General features: G+C 37.7%; 1 protein-coding gene across 3 annotated transcripts in view; it reads right to left on the bottom strand.

The window, feature by feature from the left end:
- The window catches only part of CWC27 (CWC27 spliceosome associated cyclophilin), a 196,689-nt gene that overhangs the window by 153,044 nt on the left and 23,616 nt on the right, over window positions 1-20,029 (bottom strand). For all 3 annotated transcript variants that reach the window (XM_045494468.1, XM_045494474.1, XM_045494481.1), the window contains exons 8-10: window positions 12,066-12,145; window positions 11,078-11,111; window positions 9,674-9,828 (exon numbers count right to left, since the gene is read on the bottom strand). In XM_045494468.1, coding sequence (XP_045350424.1) covers window positions 9,674-9,828; window positions 11,078-11,111; window positions 12,066-12,145 — 269 coding nt within the window. The remainder of the gene's footprint in view (window positions 1-9,673; window positions 9,829-11,077; window positions 11,112-12,065; window positions 12,146-20,029) is intronic.

Below are 20,029 nucleotides of genomic sequence, written 5' to 3'. Positions count from 1 at the left end.
TATCTAAACAATAAGACTAAGGAGAGAAGAGGGATCAAATATTACTAACATATCAAAGTTGGCAAAAAGGTAGGAAAGAACTGTAATGAATTCTGTGAGATTCCTCTCCAAAGTAGGTCATTACCAAATAATTTATATTGTGTCTACTTTTAAAAAGACAAGCTTAAATAAAGGCAAAGATTCAATAAGGTGAACAAAAGAGAACAAAATCCACTCATTTAGATTAATGTTGATGAAACACTAAGGCAGTCGTTCTTAAAAAAAGTTATAGAACTTGTAGAAACTGATTTTGGCTGGCAGAACGGACTCTCTTACTTTATCTTCCTAGAATAGAGTGACCTTGTCCTCTACAAACATCTGAGCCTAGCACTGAAAAAAGACAAATAATCTGGATCCAAACTTAATTTTTAACCTTATTTACCTTTATTCACCTATGCTCCCAACATTTAGGAAAAGGTTACGTAACATGTATATTTTCAACACTAATTATTTGGCTACAAAAACTATGAGAAAATCACATGCTAGACTTGCTGAATGATTTTTTCTTTGTTTTGTGTTTTTGTTTTTTGAGGGGGGTGGGTCCTACCACATGCATTTTGTAAAAGCCAAACAAAGTTTAAAAATTTGTCTTTAGGTTATTCGAATACGCACTCTTGGTAGGCATGGAGGGAGTTATTTAATTTAATTAATTATTAATTAATTAAAGTTTATTTACTTAGAGAAAGAGAGTAGAGAGCATCAGTCGGGGAGGAGAGAGAGAGGGAGAGTAAGAATCCCAAGCAGGTTTGCACTGGCAGCGCAAAGCCCAATGTGGGGTTCGACCACATGAACCATGGTATCATGACCTAAGCCAAAACCAAAAGTCAAAGGCTCGACCTACTGAGCCACCAAGGCACCCCTGGAGGGAGTTATTTTAAATAGTATGGTCTGTAAAGATGTTTGTTTGAGCAAAGAACTGCATGAAGAGAAGGAATGGTTACTAAGACTATCTTAGAGAGGAAACTTTCAAGCTGAGGTAACTCAGAGTGCACAGGCCTGAAAAAGGAATGAGCTTGGCATGTCTGTGAAACAGCAAGAAGGACAGTATGCTGCCTTTGAAGTGAGCCACTAGAGTAAGGTAAATAGCTTGGCCAAAGTGTGTAAGAAAGCCGAGGGTGTGAGGACCAGAGCACAGAGTACAGGGGTTGCCTTTGTCAGAAAGAAGCATAGAAATTCCGATGCAGATGGGTAGATTGGTGGCGGGCAAATGAGGACTTTCTCTCACTGGTTCAGTTTCCGTAATGAAATAAGAAGCAAGGTGATCAGCCAAAAGTGAGAAGAGTAGTGAAGCTGTTGGGTGTCAATAATTAATATGATTCTCCTCTAGGAACAACAAGAAAACCAACTAAGAAACCTATTAAAAACAATGAAGCAGCTATTCATTTCCTCTCTGCCTACATCCCCATATTAGGGAATCTACCCTACTCCTAGCCCTGGAAGAAATAGCCTTATTCTATCAGTTAGGTTCAGGTTCTGCTACACTTAATAGAAACTCCAATAACGTGACTTAGATAACTTGAAGGTTCTTTTATCCCACACAAAAAAACTCCAGAGATAGGCAATCCAAGTTGGAATTGTGGTTCCATGAGGATTTTAAGGCCCCAGGCTCTTTCAATCTCTCTGTTTTGCTAAGGCTAGCCCCCTCCCTCTTTCCTTTAGAAAAGACTGCCTGAGAGTCAGATACACTTCTGTTTCATTTCATCAGCAAGAATTCGGTCACAAGGCCTTGCCTGGCTACAAAGAAGTATGGTGAATGTCATCTGATGAGGCGGTCAAGAGTCCATCTAAATATTTGGGTTCTCATTACTAAATAAGTGGGTAGTGGAAGATGGAGGGACATAGCATCTCTGTCACACCTGCATATCTCATGGCTTTCTAAGAGCCCCTCCACCATCACTGTCCCCACCAATGACATAACTCAATGGATGGCTAACCCAAGCCAAGGCAGTAAGATTCTCTCTCTGGAAAGTCAGGCTTTGGGACACAGAAATCTAAGCAATTACTTCTGAAGGGCTGAACTGCAGGAGACAACAGGCAAGAGCCCTACTGAGAAAACACAAGATTGTAGAAGAGAACAAATGAACAGACAAAAGGAGAGTTGAGAACGCAGAAGGAGAGAAACATAAGTTTGTGACAACAGCCATTCCTGTCAGGCCTGTATGCAATTCTTTTATTTGGATTCTGTGCAACTCTTCTATTCTTTTATGCAGAAATCCCTTTAGTTTATTTATATGTAAAATCACTTTATAGAAAAATATGAGTTTTTGAGTAGGTTCCTATTCCCCACAACCAAAGGATCCTTAAGATAGCTAATAAAAAAATTATGATTTAATATTATGTGCACATGAAGTATTTCTGTATCTTTGGTGAAACTTGTGGAAGATACTCATCATGTTCTTCTGCACCCCTTTTGGACAGATAGGTAAGATAGAATTTCCTTTAGAATTTTGTATTTTTTAAAAAGCATATAATAGGGGCGCCTGGGTGGCGCAGTCAGTTAAGCGGCCGACTTCAGCCAGGTCACGATCTCGCGGTCCGTGAGTTCGAGCCCCGCGTCAGGCTCTGGGCTGATGGCTCAGAGCCTGGAGCCCGTTTCCGATTCTGTGTCTCCCTCTCTCTCTGCCCCTCCCCCGTTCATGCTCTGTCTCTCTCTGTCCCAAAAAAAAATAAATAAACGTTGAAAAAAAAAAATTAAAAAAAAAAAAAAAAAAGCATATAATAATTAGAAATTGATATCCTTCTTTTTTAAATTCAGATAATGGCAGTTAGGTAATGTTTGTCTTTTTCTGTCCTACCAGGAAGACAATGACTAGATTTATTACACAATTACAAGTATTTATAGCAATTCCTGGTTAGAGGACAAAGCCTGGAGGAGATTTCATTATTGTTTCTAAGCATTTACTGCTCTTCCTTGTAAAACGTTTCTATTTCACCACAGAGCCACCAGGCTTGGCCATGTCACTTGTTCTCACCAACAAAATGGTGAGGTGATAGATGCCACATCTAAGTAGAAGCTTTAAGAGTTAGCATATGATTCCATCGTCCCTCTTTTTCCTCTGCCGTGCCTCTCGGCCAGAGGCTTTTCCTTCATTCTGGACCCTTCAATGTAAGTGATATGCAGCAGATCCACAGATCATGCCAGGATGTAGCCAGAACAAAAGAACAAACATTAGTTTTAAACCACTGAGATTTTGGGATTGTTTGTTATCATAGCATAACCTAACTTAAGCTGACTAATAAAAGAAGCAATTCAGTGTGTTTATGGGCAGGACACTGAGATAGATCAGAAAGGACAAAAGGACAAAAATGTCTGAGGGGACCACTAGGGACATCCAGGATTCCTGTCTCAATACCTATCACCACCACTCAGCCAGTTATCTAAGCCACAAGCCTAGGAGTCATCTAGAATATATCTTTCTCCTTTGGGTCTCCTATATCCAAATCTTTTGCTTACTTATCATCTAAATCCATCCCCATAGATACTACTTTAGTGGATTAACCCTTATTACCTCTTCCTTGGACTAATAATCTACTAATGTGTCTTTGTGTTTTGATCTCCTTCTTCCAGCCCATCCCCTACACTTATGTAGAATAATATTTCTAACATGATGTCATACCTTTGCTAGAAACATTCGATGTGAGAGTTTCACTTCAGCTGGACACAAGTAAGCTGGCCCCGGCCAACTGTTCTCTGGGCTCTGGAGGGGCTGTCAGACCATTAACAGGTTCAAGCACCAGCTTTGCCACTTTCTGCACACAAATCACTTAACCTCTTTAAGTGCAGTGGTTTTTGTTTGTTTGTTTTTGTAAAACGGGAATCATAATACAGACTATATCTTGCAGCTTTGTTGTAGAGGTTAAATTCGAGAAATAAATTGATTTGGCAAATCAGTGGTCTGGTCACACTGTAGAACAAGAAATATTTGTGGAATAACAAAACGATTCTCTGGCTCCAGCACCTATGAACACTTCACAGCCCTTATCTGTTCATACAGCTGTCTCTACTAGACACTAAGCAACTTGTGAAGAAACTCGGACTTACTAATCTGAGCATCCTGGGACCTGGCACAGTGCTTGGTACAAAGGAGAAACTCAAAATAATGTGCAAAAGTGAAGCCATACCTGAAAGGTGGTAAAATCTCTCAACACTTTGGGGGGAAAGGATACAAAGAGTAAAACTAGAGAAAAAAAAAGACAGGAGGAAAAAATAAAATCACTAACTCTAAATTTCCCTCAGGCCCTTGTGCAACTTCATGTGTTTTTAACTTTGTGCTAAACAAAGATCTTTGCATCTTGAGTGGCCTCTTTCTTCTGTATTTTGCCAATTTAATTGATAGGTGAATTCACAATGTATAGACAAAGAAAGTAGGAAAGCAATGAATTTCACAACTCTTCAATGTGACTAGATTTGTCCCAGGGTAGAGAATACTTCCTCAAATGCTTGAATAACTTAAGAAATGTTTTTCTGCACATAATCTCAACGCTACATTTCAAATGTACAACTCCGTTCTCCAAAAACAAGTGATACTACCAGATCAATAGAATGTAACTCTCAAGCATAATACAAATCAATACATTCTAAAGAGATGCAAATGCTTTTTCTCCATTTTGACAGGAGAATCTCCCCCACGTGGGCATTTCACTGCTTCCTGTCTTCCATTTGAAATCTAATTGTAAAAACAGTAGGGTTGTCAAATTTCTAAAGTATATAATTGAAGTTCAAGGATTTTGTTTGTTTGTTTTATTTTGAAGGTGATTCCTAGGATATGGATTAAGGTTCTCAATGAACTAACTGGGCATTTTAAAAGTGTTTTTTTTAGTTCAAACAGCCCAAGAAACAGTTTTGTTCAAAATATCCAAAAATCCTTGCTATAAAGACCCAAACAGAAGAAAAGTAGAAGCTTGCCAGAAATGCCAAATGATGGTATGGTTTACATTATAATTTTTACTATTCCAAAATTTTAAATGTAACAGATAAAGGCAGTAAAATAAACCATCTAGTCTACATTGGGGTATTATACAACACTAATTTCAAGGATTGGACTTAATGCTAAAATGTTATTTCTTTCCAATAGTGGCTCCAAAAAATGGTTTATCTTTCTAGCATTAGGGTATAATTTATGAAATTGATGATATTTGTCCATTCTTGATCTACAAAAATGGCAATTGGACATTCAACTCTTTTTTTCAATGTTAATTTATTTTTGAGAGAGAGAGAGAGAGAGACGGAGTGTGAGTGGGGAGAGGGGCAGAGAGAGAGAGAGAGAGAGAGTGAGAGAGAGAGAGACAGAATCCCATCAGCACAGAGCCTGATGCAGGGCTCAGACCCATGAGCCATGAGATCATGACCTGAGCAGAAGTCGGACGCTTAATCGACTGAGCCACCCTAGTGCCCCACATTCAACTATTTTTTGACCTGGTATTTTGAACTTTCCCAGAAATATATATTGCCTACCTAACATCCATAATAATTTGTAGACACGTCTATTAGGGCACTCGACATACTAAATTGTAATTAATTGTTTATAATTGCACTCATATACTGTATTTTGAACATGTGCCTTTATTTTCATGTTCCTGGAGTCTAGCACTGTCTGGCACATAGCAGTGCTTGCAGCATCTGGCTACAACAGTAACATATGTTTGAGAGTAGAATGACTGCTTAGGAAAGAACATATACAAAATAAAAAGCAAGTTCTAGTACAAGTTAGCATGCAAACTTCATTAAAATTGAGACTGCTCCATAGCTTAGTTATCTGCTATTCCATACCAAAGAGATAATATCTGCAAATTTTCTTTATTCAGAGACCAAGTTACCCACGGTATATATCTCGCATTTCTTTCTCTTCCTCTTTTTAAAAAAAAAAATTTTTTTTAACGTTTATTTATTTTTGAGACAGAGAGAGACAGAGCATGAACGGGGGAGGGGCAGAGAGAGCGGGAGACACAGAATCGGAAGCAGGCTCCAGGCTCTGAGCCATCAGCCCAGAGCCCGACGTGGGGCTCGAACTCAAGGACTGCGAGATCATGACCTGAGCTGAAGTCGGACGCTTAACCGACTGAGCCACCCAGGTGCCCTGACTCTTCCTCTTTTTAAATGTCTGCTTCAGTAGACATCTCAGAGCAAACGAAGGTAAACAGAAGCAGAAATGCTCTAAATGGTTAATGCAGTCCTGCAGTCCTTGCTTGTAAATGTTCTGTTGAACAGAAGAGGGGGACTTCTCAGAGATGATGATTCTAATGGTTAAAAATGGGTTGTTAAAAGGTCTGCGGATTTTAATCTGTTATTGTATTATCTTTTAAAATTTGTACTATAATTTAAAAATGCATACTATCTTCTAAATGTTTGAAATTTAAATTTGGTATTATCTTTTTGAATCTGGACTTCCTGTGACTGATCATATTGAGACTCAGATCCCCAAGGCTGAGAGAAAGCTCACAAATGTTTTTGAGAAGCTAGAAACAATAGGAAGTTAAGAAATCCTAGTAACATATGTCAAACCCAACAAAGAGAGACTGGAGAGGCTACAATTGGCACCATCTAATTTGGGTGTTCACCCAGGCCTCGGGGAATATACTCAGGAGGTATTTACGACTATATTACCCCTTGCCTCGTAACTTAAAGTTCAATCCAACTCATTAGGTCTTCCATCCCAACTTCAATATCCATATCTAAATTCCTGGTACTATCATAATAATGATATTTCATATTCAGTCAACCTAACATAAGTCATAACTAAAACACAAATACGACTTAACTTTACCAATAAGAGAGTTGTTTTAAGACAAAGGTCAACTAAATATCATGGGTCAACAGAACACAGCTGATCAAACCAGAACCTGTTCAAACATCAAAACTAATACCACTCTGGTTAACCTTGAAATATTTCTATCAAATGTTTAATGATTATAATTTGAGGGTATGTGTCAGTATTTTTTTGATTCATATTTCAATGTAATGAAAATAATTTAGAAGAGTAATCACAATATAATTACATTTGATAGAAATTACACAAAGACAGAATTTCTATAATGATTATAATCATCACAACAAACCAACGATTTCTAACTATTTGGTCTGCTTGTTACGTCTGATTTTATCCTTTGGTCTTTTATTATGAATCCCTACACGGATGCTAAAAAACAGGGCAGACAGCTGAATTTGGTTTATAGGATTAACTTGCAGCAGTTGAGCTCCACCTACAGGCAAAAAAATAATTCTTTACAATCAACTTTAAAATAGGACGTTCCAAAAGACCAGTGCCAATTAAGTCCAAACTTAAAATTAACCTTAGGTGCTCAGTAGAATAACCTGGAGTGCTTTTGTTTTATTATTTATTTTATTTTATTTTATTTTTTATTTTTTTTTCTAGAGTGCCTTTTTTTTTTTTTTTTTTTCAACGTTTTTTATTATTTATTTTTGGGACAGAGAGAGACAGAGCATGAACGGGGGAGGGGCAGAGAGAGAGGGAGACACAGAATCGGAAACAGGCTCCAGGCTCTGAGCCATCAGCCCAGAGCCTGACGCGGGGCTCGAACTCACGGACCGCGAGATCGTGACCTGGCTGAAGTCGGACGCTTAACCGACTGCGCCACCCAGGCGCCCCTAGAGTGCTATTTTAACCTTAGGATGCCGTACCAAAATTTCTGACAGACTTAGTCAGGGGTGGGGCCTATTCTTAGGTGACCTCAATGTACTGAAAAGGTTGAAAGACACTGATTTAAATCTTTACCAGCACATATCTTTTTAAAACATCAGAAATACTTAAATATCATATTTTATTCCTTATAAAATTATTTCAGTCCCAGTATATTGACCCTTTTATTTTATTTTTTTAACATAACACTAACTTGAGAGTTAAACTATAGTGAAGCTGCTATAACTAACTAATAATTTTGGACATTTTTTTGTACGCAAAATAACTGTTCATGAGACAAATGTGGAAATTTCTAAGTAAGAGTGAAAAACTGTATTTTCCCTTTGAAATCCTGTACTGTCTTCTCTATCCCGACCTCCTTATTTTTCTTTTATTTCTCTTTGAGGGCAGGAGAGGTAAGATGAAGGAGGGAGAGAGGAGGATGTCAATATTGAAAATCTGGGGGAAGAGGGGAACAGTTAAAAATAGATGTTTTGGTGTTTTCACTATTTATTAAGGCAAATTTTGCCAAATAAGCTTTATTTAGTACTTAAAGAAAAGTCAGCTCTGCTAAATTATAAGTTATATTAATTACAGGGTGTATAAATATTGCAACTTGTATTAAAGCCAGTAAGACAGGAGAATTGAGGACTTAAGCCCTTAAGCATAACAACTATTTGTTTCATCTGTTAAAAATTCAAAATGCATTTTTTGTCACATTATAAACCTAACCTGTACCATATTCATAGTTCTTACAAATCAGAAAATGCATGTTTTGAATGAAAATGAGAGAGAAAAAGCATCCTTGATTGTATGTATAATCTGACTTAAGGTTACAGACTTGATATGATATATAAGCTCATATATGATCACTAAAACATTGCCAATAGTTGCCCAATGTTAATCTACTATATTTAAGTACGATTTCTGAATATAAGGGTTTATTACCATCAGTGGAGATTGCTGACAATTACTTTTCAGGTTACATGAAGGAAAAAATTGAGGAACCGAAGCAGTGCCAATAGGGAAATGCCTTTTATTTTTAAGTTTTTCTATATGAAGTGGAGAAACATAGCAGAAAAATAAGAATGTTGCTGGGGTTCCTGAGGGGCTCAGTCAGCTAAGCATCCAACTCTTGGTTTTGGCTCAGGTCATGATCTCACAGTGCTATGAGTTCCAGCCCCACGTCGGGCTCTGTGCTGACAGTGTGGAGCCTGCTTGGGATTCTCTCTTTCTCTCTCTCTCTCTGCCCCTCCCCTGCTCACTCCCTCTGTCTCTCTCTCAAAATAAATACACTTAAAAAAAAAAATAAGAATGTTGTTTATATGTAGTTACACCCATCTTATCCCCAAATGTAGGCGATCCAAAGAAAACATTTTTAAGGCAGTATTATTTAAAATGTATACCATAAAGTTGAATAATAAAATCACAAAGGACAGTTTTTCAGTCAAGTTGAATTTCAGAATATAGTGTTGAGTCACAAAATTTAACAACTCTTCACTATCAGACATTTGCTGAAATTTCTTTTCTGACAGAGATTAGGAGGGGTATATGGTATAAATCAGAGTTGAAAAGATACTTAAGAATTTTTTCAGGCCCGCACACTTTCATAACCGGTTGTGTCATATTTTACTCACCTAAATGTAAGGACTTGGCTTTTCATTCTATATGTTACTCTGCTGCTTGCATTGGTATTAGACAAACACGGCCTTCCTCATCTAACTAATATATTGCTTGCCCCACATATAGAAATTTGTAGGGGCTTTTAAAGAAGAGATTAGAGAGAAAATGAAGAGGAATTTGACTCGAGGGACCATTGACGTAAGTACTTTAAAACTGTATGTTAGGCCCCCAAACAGGCTAACACACAACTGGCATATCTATCAAACATTATGAAAATAGTGTTCTGAAAAAGAAGTGGAAGAGAGGACTCAATACTAATTTAGAGTGAAGGAGAGAAAGACAACTGACACCAGGAAGCACCATAACTGACTCACCTGCGGGTAACCAACTTCTTCACTTCTCCCTCTCCAGTGGACTTCACATTTGCACCGGTGTCCTTTTTTAATTTTTTTGCAATCCTTTCTCTCATCAGGTTCTTCCCATCACCATCAATATATTCATCATGCTCTGCACCTTCATATTCTCCATCCTGTAGAAATTGAAATGCAGTATTTGCTAGGCATCCCACATCCCCTCACACCACCAGAGATCCATCTCCGACTCTCCACATTGCATTCTAAGCCAGTTTTGTTTTTTTATTTTAAATTAGTAAGGACTCGAAGCATTTGCTACAGGCGGGAATACCCGTATGGTCTGCTGTAGGCCAACTACATCAGTATGGGATACCTGAGTAAGGAGTATTTGCTCCCTTCACACACAGCCCCTCCGTGCAGCACAGGCCGTGCTCCCTCTGTATCACCCAGGATATTGTGTTGTCCACATTCCTGTTCTTTTCCAGGGGAAATGTAACTTCTGCAGGCAGTTGGCCAGCATACCGACCTCAACCAGAGATTAATTCAAGTAGATGAGGAGGAGGTGGAGAAGCTTAGATTTCTTACTATAGTTGAAGTCACAGCAATTACTCCCCTTCTCAGAATCCTCCAGGGGACCCTCAACTCACTCAGGACCCTGTACAGTCTGTACTCCCTGACACAATCTCCTACAACTCCAGGCCAGCGACACCAGTCACCTTTAGCGCTGGCATTCTCTCCATTCAGAAACACCCAAATTCTATGCACCTGCATTGCTTGCTCTTACACCTCCTTTAGGTCTTTTTTATAATCAGCTTTAATAGCCAATACAATTAATAAAGATCACTTTAGTCTTGAATGAGAATCTTCTGAATTGTGTACATTAAGGAATACTGCTATAAATGACTGATCTAAGCATTTTCCCATATGTTGTGTAGGATGCCCACGCATCAACATTTAAACTTTTGTTTAAAACACTTTTTTTTTATGTTTACATATTTTTGAGAGAGTGAGAGACAGACTGTGAGCAGAGAAGGGGCAGAGAGGGAGACACAGAATCTGAAGCAGGATCCAAGTTCTGAGCTGTCAGAACAGAGCCCGACGCGGGGCTCAAACTCACGAACCGTGAGATCATGACCTAAGCCGAAGTCGGACACTTAACCGACTGAGCCACCCAGGCACCCCAACATTTAAACTTTTAACACAATGAAATAAAATCAATGACATCTGAATTTTGAGTATTCTAGTAGTGAGAGGGAGAAAAATGGGCTAGAAATTCATATACGTATGATTTCAGTTTGTAGGGAAATACACATCTACATGCACACTTGGAAGGAAATACTTCAATCAAAATAAATGATTTAGTTTTCAGATCTTTAAAATTTTTTTAGTTGTTCAAACTATATTTATAGTAAGATTAATACTCACATTAGCTGAATCTCCTGCTGCATCACCTTTTTCGCTACAAAAAAAATGAAAGTAAAGTTTACCTTCAAGATGAAACTAATAAAATTATTCACTAATCAAAATTTAGAATATTTTGCTGGGATTAACAGTTCAAAACATAGGAATTTCAGAATGGCATTGTAGAGCAAACAGAAACATTCTAAAAGAGATTCATTTTTACAAATAGAATAATAAGTATGCCCCATTAGCACATATACAAATTCACTAGAATTAACAGAAAAAAGCAAATAACAACCAATAGTGATATTTTTATGAACAGAGGAGTTGAGAACACAATTTCTTCCATTGGCTTGACATATTCTGGCTGAAAAGGACAAATCCTTAAACTACCAGGATATTAAGAAAAGATTTTTTTGAAACAGAATTTTTTAACACAAGCTAAATTCAGTACAATAGTGTTTTAATCCCCATTTGAGACATTGTCCCAATATCACGTGCAGTTGTATTTAACAGTAATACATCCTCCCTTCTCAGAGAGAAGCAACAAAGATAGTTTTCTGTTAACTCCTAAAATATGTCAGAAAAAAATACTCAATGAATTGGTCTAAAATACAGTGACTTCACAAAACTTTTCAACTCTGATTTGTCTACTCATCATACCAACTGGTACAAAATGCTTCAAAGCAACTTTGAATTAAACATTAAACTTAAAAAAAAAAAAAAAAGCAAACAGTTTCCTATTCAAACTATCCCAAGATTTAAAAGTTTAGCACTTAATTTTAAATTTAATCAGTTCAACAGAGATAGATAGTAAGATGAGTATAAGAGGCCAGTGTGCTTCCCTCCATTATGCTAGAACCTCTACTATCTCCATCACCAAAATGCTTTTGTTTTTTGTCTGAGTGGAAAAAACTGGATTTAAGAGAATAGACCATTTTGTCACAAAAGCAGCGAGAAAATATCTGAGCCAGAAAATAAGGATTTGGGAACACATTGGTAGCATACTAACCTTCCAACAGCTGGCACAGAACTGAGATGGGGATCATCCTTAAGCAAGTCATGACTACTTTTGCTTTTTCCCTTCATGCTCTAGGAAGAAATATATGATATAATCATAAGTGAGGAAGAAATAAAATAGTCTTCCAAAAGGGCAAGTTAACAAATTTACATAAAATCTAGTACTGCTGTAATGTGGCTAGCAAAAGATATATGTTCCTGAAATTTTCAGCATAAATTAAAGCTTTATAAGTAAGAAGCTAACTCTTGCATTGATAGAAAATATTATTTTAAAAACACCTTTTCTTCCAAAAAATGATACATCCTTCAAAATAAGTTACCACAGAACTACACATATACATGTATTGTTTCTCTGAAGAACCTGATCACATTCTCTGACCTTTAGCACAGAACCAGAGTTAATAGTTGAAAAATAAAGATCTCATAGGCCACTTAATCTAGTCTCTCACCCAAAGCACGAATCTCCTTGACATCACTGCTGACTAGTTAACCAGTATCTCAACACCTGAAAGGAGCTTACAACCACACACCACACACACACACACACACACACCACCATTTTTTTTAAATTTTTTTTTTTTTTCAACGTTTATTTATTTTTGGGACAGAGAGAGACAGAGCATGAACGGGGGAGGGGCAGAGAGAGAGGGAGACACAGAATCGGAAACAGGCTCCAGGCTCTGAGCCATCAGCCCAGAGCCCGATGCGGGGCTCGAACTCACGGACCGCGAGATCGTGACCTGGCTGAAGTCGGACGCTCAACCGACTGCGCCACCCAGGCGCCCCCACACCACCCTTTTTAAATTCTTCTAGTCTTCTCTTCTTGGACAGTTCTCTTTCTAATTGGAGGGTAAAAAATTCACGTGCAATTTCTAACCATCCAACCAGTCCTAGTTTTACCTTCTAGAACTAAAACAAACTACAAGCAATGTCTGCTATTAGGTATAGTGAATAGAGTACAGTTTAAATACAAAGAGATTGGTAGGTATAATAATGACCCCCTACAGATGTCCACATCCTAGTCCTCAAAGCCTGTGAATATGTTACCTGACATGGCAAAAGGGACTTTGTGGATAAATTAAGGATTCTGAGATGGGGAGATTATCCTGGTCTATCAGGGTACATCCAATGTAATCACAAGAGTCCTTACAAGTGAAAGAGGGAGGCAGGAGAGTCCATCCCATAATGATAAAGCATGAGAAAGACTCTACGGGCTATTGTTGGCTTTGAAGCTAGAGGAAGCGGCCACAAGCCAAGGAATGCAAATGAGCTCTAAAGGTGGAAAAGTGAAGGGAAGAGATTCTTCCCAGAACCTCCAGAAGGAAGGAAGCCCGGCCAATACCCCAGTATGTAGCCCAGGGAAACCTGTTTTAGACCTGTGACCCCAGAGATGTACCATATAAAATCTGTTTTGCTTCAAACCACTAAATTGATAGTCATTAGTTACAGCAGAAATATGAGATGAATACAAATATATTAACATCTTTTTAAAACTAGTTAAGTATAAACAACTAGGACGATAAGTAAAGTTTAATACAATTTAATTAGGCCAGAACAGTTTGTAAATTAGACTGTTCAACATTTCTGACAACTTCTGTGCAAAAGGCCTGGCAGCAGTCTTCATGCTGTGTGCACCCCCAGATCCAAGTTTTTGGGAGACTTTAATTTCTTGGAATAAATGAGAATAGGACAAAGCATTCTTATTTTATTCTCAAAAGTGGTATATTTGTCCATCCATATAACTTTTTATGGGTGAGAAAAAGAGTCTTTTTATAACTTGAGATTTGAGGTAAAAATGTTAGCATCTCTTGCAGTGAGAGAAATGCTATGTGTATCACTGTGAATGTGGCACAGTTTACTCACTATTTTTTAAATCTAGCTATTGAGATACCTTTATAATAAAACTACCACTTAACTTGCCTCATTGAAAACTGCTTGTTTGATTGTAGACTTTCACATGAAAAATATTTTCTGACATCTGTTTTTAAATTAGACACAAAGATTTGGGAGTAAACTTTAAACCAGTACAGACAGTTGAATAAAACTATTATTTAAGAAAGCAAAACGAAGGCAGGGATCCTCCAGATAAAAACTGTCCAAATGTTTGAAGCCTAGGACCACATTTTCACTTAGTTTTTACATCTTCAAAGTATATCCAGCTCGTCAAGCATTCTCCATGTGCAATGGTTTTTGGCTTCATCCCCATCCTCCGTAAGATCCTCCCTTCCTCTGAATGCATCTGGTTTGTCAGTATCCTTCTTAAATGTGTTCTGAACTGAACAAAATGCTGCAAATGTGATCCCCCCAAATGCAAAGAATGTTAAATTCCTTATTCAGAGACCTTACTCTTATAATTCAACTAGGACTTATGGCCTATAAAGTCTTATACCTATTCAGCTGATTGCATTAAGTTCAAGTACAGAATTTACATGTACTCTATTCCACTTTAACTTCCTAGTTCAAATAATCATGCACAGGTTGACAACAAAGCACTCTTTGGGCAGAAGTATTCAATCAACTATAAACCCATCTGACTATAATATCTCCCAGATCACATTTCCTCGTGTTGTCCACAAGACTCTGACAGTATGCTTTCCAGAACTCAAGATATGTTATTATGGCATCCTCCTATCATGCAATCCTATCAAAAAGGAAATGAAGTCAGTCTGGCAAGTCACTTAACTAGAGTCTCAGTTTCCTCATCTATAAAGGAAGGAAGTTGGACTAGATCCCTTTGAGCTGTAAAATTCTATTATTCTAAAAGAGATTTTATCAGGTAGTAGAAAGATACTGAAATAAATAATGAAGGAAAGCTAACCCATGTGGGAGAGGTACTTTGTCAGGAATAAATGAGTGGGGTGAAGTTGTCTCTGTAATCCCACACTGATAATCCATAAACCAGAGGGGTTCTATCTTATTTCTACTTTCACATAAAGTAAAACCCCAAAGCCCCAGTTAAGACTTCAGCATTATTAACTTGTGATGTTAGACAGGTTCTGGAATAAAGCTTAACACACTGTGGAGTCAATGAACTTGATAAGCAAATGAATAATGAAACAATTATTTTCAAGACTTCTAGAAATATTTAATTTCATCCATCCAGTGAAACTGAAAATTGTTCTTGGTCATTGTAAAAGACACTTACTTGACTTTGGTTCTAATTATTACAAACATTTAAAAACGGTAAGTCTTACTTTTATCTATTGGTCATACTTTTCCAATATTCAGGCTAGCATTCATTTTTCTTAGCAAGGTCTCATTTAACCCCAAAGGTAAACTGTATTGGAACAGTTCTCAAAGTCTGAAGAACAGTACAAAAGGAAAATATATAAAATATACTTCCTTTTTTTTTTTTTTTTTTTGGCTCTGGAGTTTGTCTCATGCCCTCTAGAGAATTTCCCTTCCTCTAAGTCAACAACCTGCAATGATTTTTTATTGTTGTTGTATTTTCTCAAACTAAACTTATTCATGTCTCCATTATATAAACAGACCAAATAGCTAAATTCGGTAAGCCAAAGATTCTGCACAGTGTGCCGAGACCCATTCACATGTGGAGAATGGGTTGTTGGTGGGTCATGATGTACAGGATGCCCTTCAAGGCTGCTCAAGCTATGATCCAGGAGCCCCAGGGAGTGCTCAGTAAGAGCACTAGGGCAGTTGTGTGGAGTTAAGGCTTCCAACCCCAAATTGTTGGTGAAGTTTTTTGCCAACCCAACCCTCTAGACTGCTTTAACATGAGGGCAGCAGCGTCTGAATAATAATCACAATCATATTAGAGACTGTTTGATATTCTTTAGCTCTCTGAGAATATAATACAGATTATAACATAGAGTATACTGTTTAAGACATTTGACTTTCAAAAACATTTTCCAAGACTGCATATTGTATCGAAGTAATGACTACCCACATCCTTATTTTACAATCTAAATGGTTCAGAGTATTTTCATGTTACAAGGAGGAGATGTAAGGCTCGGAGAGACTAAGTAAAGGTCACAAAGTATCAGTGGAAAGCAAAGTGCCAATATGAGTGTGTATGATCCCAAATCCATGCTATCTCTACTCCAACCTACTGTCACTCAAAGATGACACAGTTTACCATCAAAGAGCCCACAGCCCAGAACTCTACACACTTAATATAGAAGAAAGAAAAGGGTATAATGTTTGAGTAGTATACAGTGAGAACATAGTCACATATTTCTTGTGTAATAAAACAAAGTGGATGTTATTAAAAGGAAAATGTTAACTGTCACAAGAGAAGCAAAGGTTAGATCAAAAAAAGAAACAATTAAGAAAAGACATTTAAAAAGATGGTATTTTAGGTGTTGAAAATAAGTGTGACTTTGACATCCAGAATGGGATAGGACTTCAGGCAGGTGAAAAACGTGAACAAAGACACACAGAAAAGAAAATACAAAACATTTATGTAGAACAGCAAATAGTTCAGGTCTGCTAACAGTGTTTCCTACATTTCCCTGATAAGAATTCCAGGGAATTCATTAAAAGTACAGCTTCTCAGACCCCTTCCTTGGAGATTCTGATTCAGTAGGTCTGAAATGGGGTATAGGAATGTAATTTTTAATTTTTAAGGAAGTATTGGACCTATTTTCCAGTGGTTTTAAATGGTTTAGGAAGTATTAGACAAGGGCGCCTGGGTGGTTCAGTCAGTTAAGCGTCTGACTCTTGATTTCAGCTCAGGTCATGATCTCAGTGTTCGTGAGATTGAGTCCCGCATGGAGCTCTGGGCAGTGCAGAGCCTGCTTAAGATTCTCTCTCTCTCTGTGTCTCTGCCCCTCCGCTGCTTGCGATCTCTCTCTCTCCCTCAAAGTAAATAAATAAACATTAAAAAAAAAAAAAAAAAAAAAAAAAGAAGAAGAAGAAGAAGTATTAGACCAAAGGGCAGAATTGGTAAAGGGGGATCATGGCCTTACTTCTATAGTTAACAGAGTGTAACTGTGACATCTTAAAGAGGTTTCAGGGTTTCAGGAAGACTGTTCTGAGTGAAAGAGAATAAAGAGTAAGAACTTGGGAGACCAGTCTATAGACTAAGGCAGCAGCCGAGGCTAGAAATGAAGGCCTGAATGAGGGTAGTAGCAAAAAAAATTAAAAGGAAAAATAGATTTAAGATATGTTATGGATGAAAAATTGGTAGAATACTACAACAAACTGGTTTTGCAGAGAAAAAAGTAAGAAAAACACCGGAATCTAAAATTTTTCTTTAGAGGATACTGATACCAGGGAGTGGAAAAAGAAGTCACAGAACAGGGAGAAGTCTGGAAAACAAAGATAATGAACTAAGCCTTGGCTAGGGCTTGGGTTACTAGTCAGATATTCAAATAGAGAGAGATGGCCAGTAGGCAGCTGGTGAAAAGAAGAATAAGCCAACTAAAAGATACAGATTTGAGGGTCAGAAACAAACTTTTGATAATTTTATCACACAGCACAGAGTCAGATGAGAGAAATATGATGACACAATACTAGGCCTATACTATTCATTTGATAATGGACTGTGGTTTGCAATTTTCTTGGCAAAAAGGAACGAATTTAGTCTTTCCAATGTGTGAAGTGTTTTTCAGGTTTGAGAGCAAACATAAAGGGCAAGACAACACTATCTGCAGTGCTCTCCTTTTGCATTTCAACCTTGTAGCAAACACAAATTGCTTTTATCAAGTTCACGATATTCAGTGTAAATTAAACATTTTGTTTGTTTTACTTTGTACAATAATAGTAAGCAGCAGCAGCAGCAGATATGCTTTAAACATGTAACACATACTGTTGTTACAAATAGAAAAAATTCAAACTAATTTCCTAGTAAAGTCAATCCTAAACTTACTGAACAAAACTTACTTCAGACTAGAAATTTAATTTGACAAAAAGAATGATAGAAGAACTCCTTTCTCCTACCCTGGCTCTGTCTCCAAGGCAGCTCCCTGGCTCAGCCTGATGTCCAGGACCCTGTGGGAGTTAGGCAACAGCAGGGGGCCAGCTGCACTGAGCTGCCTTCCACCCCAGAATGCTGTGCCACCAATGCAATTTCCCGCCAGCCTTCTAGATGGCTTCGGCTGGGAGGAGGCAGCTTCTGAGCACTTGAATCATATTAGAGACTTAAATGGCTATAGAAACCTAAGACCAAAACTCTGATTTTATTACCTCTTAATTACATTGGTCTTGCACAGTGACCTAGTCTTTCTGAGTACTGATTTATTTGCTTAAATAGGAATAATATCTATATTACATGGCCATTTTAGAGATTACATAAAATAAATATTTATTTATAGTGGAGCTAAATCTAGTGGAGTCAAATGATGGAGAAGACGCTCCAGACAAAAGGAGAAACAGGAGTGGGGGTATTGTGGGGAAGGCATGGGTATGTAAGGAAACTTGACATCTTCAGAAAACATCAGTGAAAGGGACTCCTGGCAACTTCCAGATCTGACATTTGTGGTTTTGTCCATTTACAAATATACCCACAGGATCATGACATGACGTATATCTTTCATTTTAATAAGGCACAAATTTGAATCATGAATAATGCAAAACTAGTGCTCTGACATCTAAAGAAGATAACTTCAGACATACTGGGGTGCCAGAGTGATCAATGATACTGAACAGGCCTAAAGAAAGGAGGTTTTCATATAAAGATGTATTTAACTTTGACACCTGAAGTAGAGATGTTTCCTAGAGAAAAAAATCAAGAATGTGGGATAATAGCCCAGAAATAATATTGGGCTGTGTTCCTAGAGTTCAGAATTATTAGCATACAGGTGGTAGCTGAATCCATGGTATCAAACATATCACTCAAGGACACTGAAGACAGCAAGACAAAAATTATGACCAGAACATTTCTCTTTTTTTAATTTTTTTTTGATGTTTATTTATCTTTGAGAGAGAGAGGTGTGTGTGAGCATGAGCAGTGGAGGGGCAGAGAGAAAGGGGAGAGGATCTAAAGTGATGAGGGAAGTATATGGATAAAGAATTAAAAACAAGGGTAAAAATAATGTGCTTTTAAATCAATGCTGTCATTACTGTTGGTTAGAAATAGGTAACTATTTCTAAGCAAATAAGGCAGTGCTAAGTTATGGAATTTTAATTACTATGATAAAACTTTGAACCTAATCCTTTAGGTCTCCGTGTTCACTAATCTTCTTTCTTTCTTTTTAAACACTGCAAAAAGGGGGCGCCTGGGTGGCACAGTTGGTTAAGCGTCCGACTTCAGCCAGGTCACGATCTCGCGGTCCGTGAGTTCGAGCCCCGCATCAGGCTCTGGGCTGATGGCTCAGAGCCTGGAGCCTGTTTCCGATTCTGTGTCTCCCTCTCTCTCTGCCCCTCCCCCGTTCATGCTCTGTCTCTCTCTGTCCCAAAAATAAAAAATAAACGTTGAAAAAAAAAAAATTTAAACACTGCAAAAAGGTAATCTATTTACAGAAGAGTGGTTTAAAGGCATTATGGCTTTCTTTACAAACAGATGTAAGAACTGGAATTGTCCACTTTTTAAAAACTCTGCATTTCAACCCTCCACTATTATTATAATGTACCAAACTGCTGTATCAAAGGCAGTCCTCCCTCCCCTTCCTTCCATCCTTCCCATCCCTCCCCAATTTGATTCTCTAAATAAATTTCCATAATTTCTTCATCATCCGTGGGAAGACATACCAGAATCTTTGGGAGTACAAACCCTTGAGGATGATTTTCTTGGAGTATATTTAACAGATTCACTGCTCTAAATAATGGCAAGGCACCATAGGTGTTCACAATGTATACTGTGATAAAAGTGATATTCAGGAAAATGATACTTATAGGCCTAATGGAAGCACTGGTAGGGTCAAAGGCCAGGAGGCAATATATAATCCAAATACATGTATCTTATACTGAGGCAGACATAGGTTCAAATCCCAACTCTAGCTACTTACTAGTTGTGTGGCTGAGCAAATTATAATCTATCTATACCTTAATTTATTT

This window comes from Leopardus geoffroyi, chromosome A1, assembly GCF_018350155.1.
Source record: "Leopardus geoffroyi isolate Oge1 chromosome A1, O.geoffroyi_Oge1_pat1.0, whole genome shotgun sequence".
Taxonomy (NCBI): domain Eukaryota; kingdom Metazoa; phylum Chordata; class Mammalia; order Carnivora; family Felidae; genus Leopardus; species Leopardus geoffroyi.
This window is presented reverse-complemented; position numbering and strand designations above follow the sequence as displayed.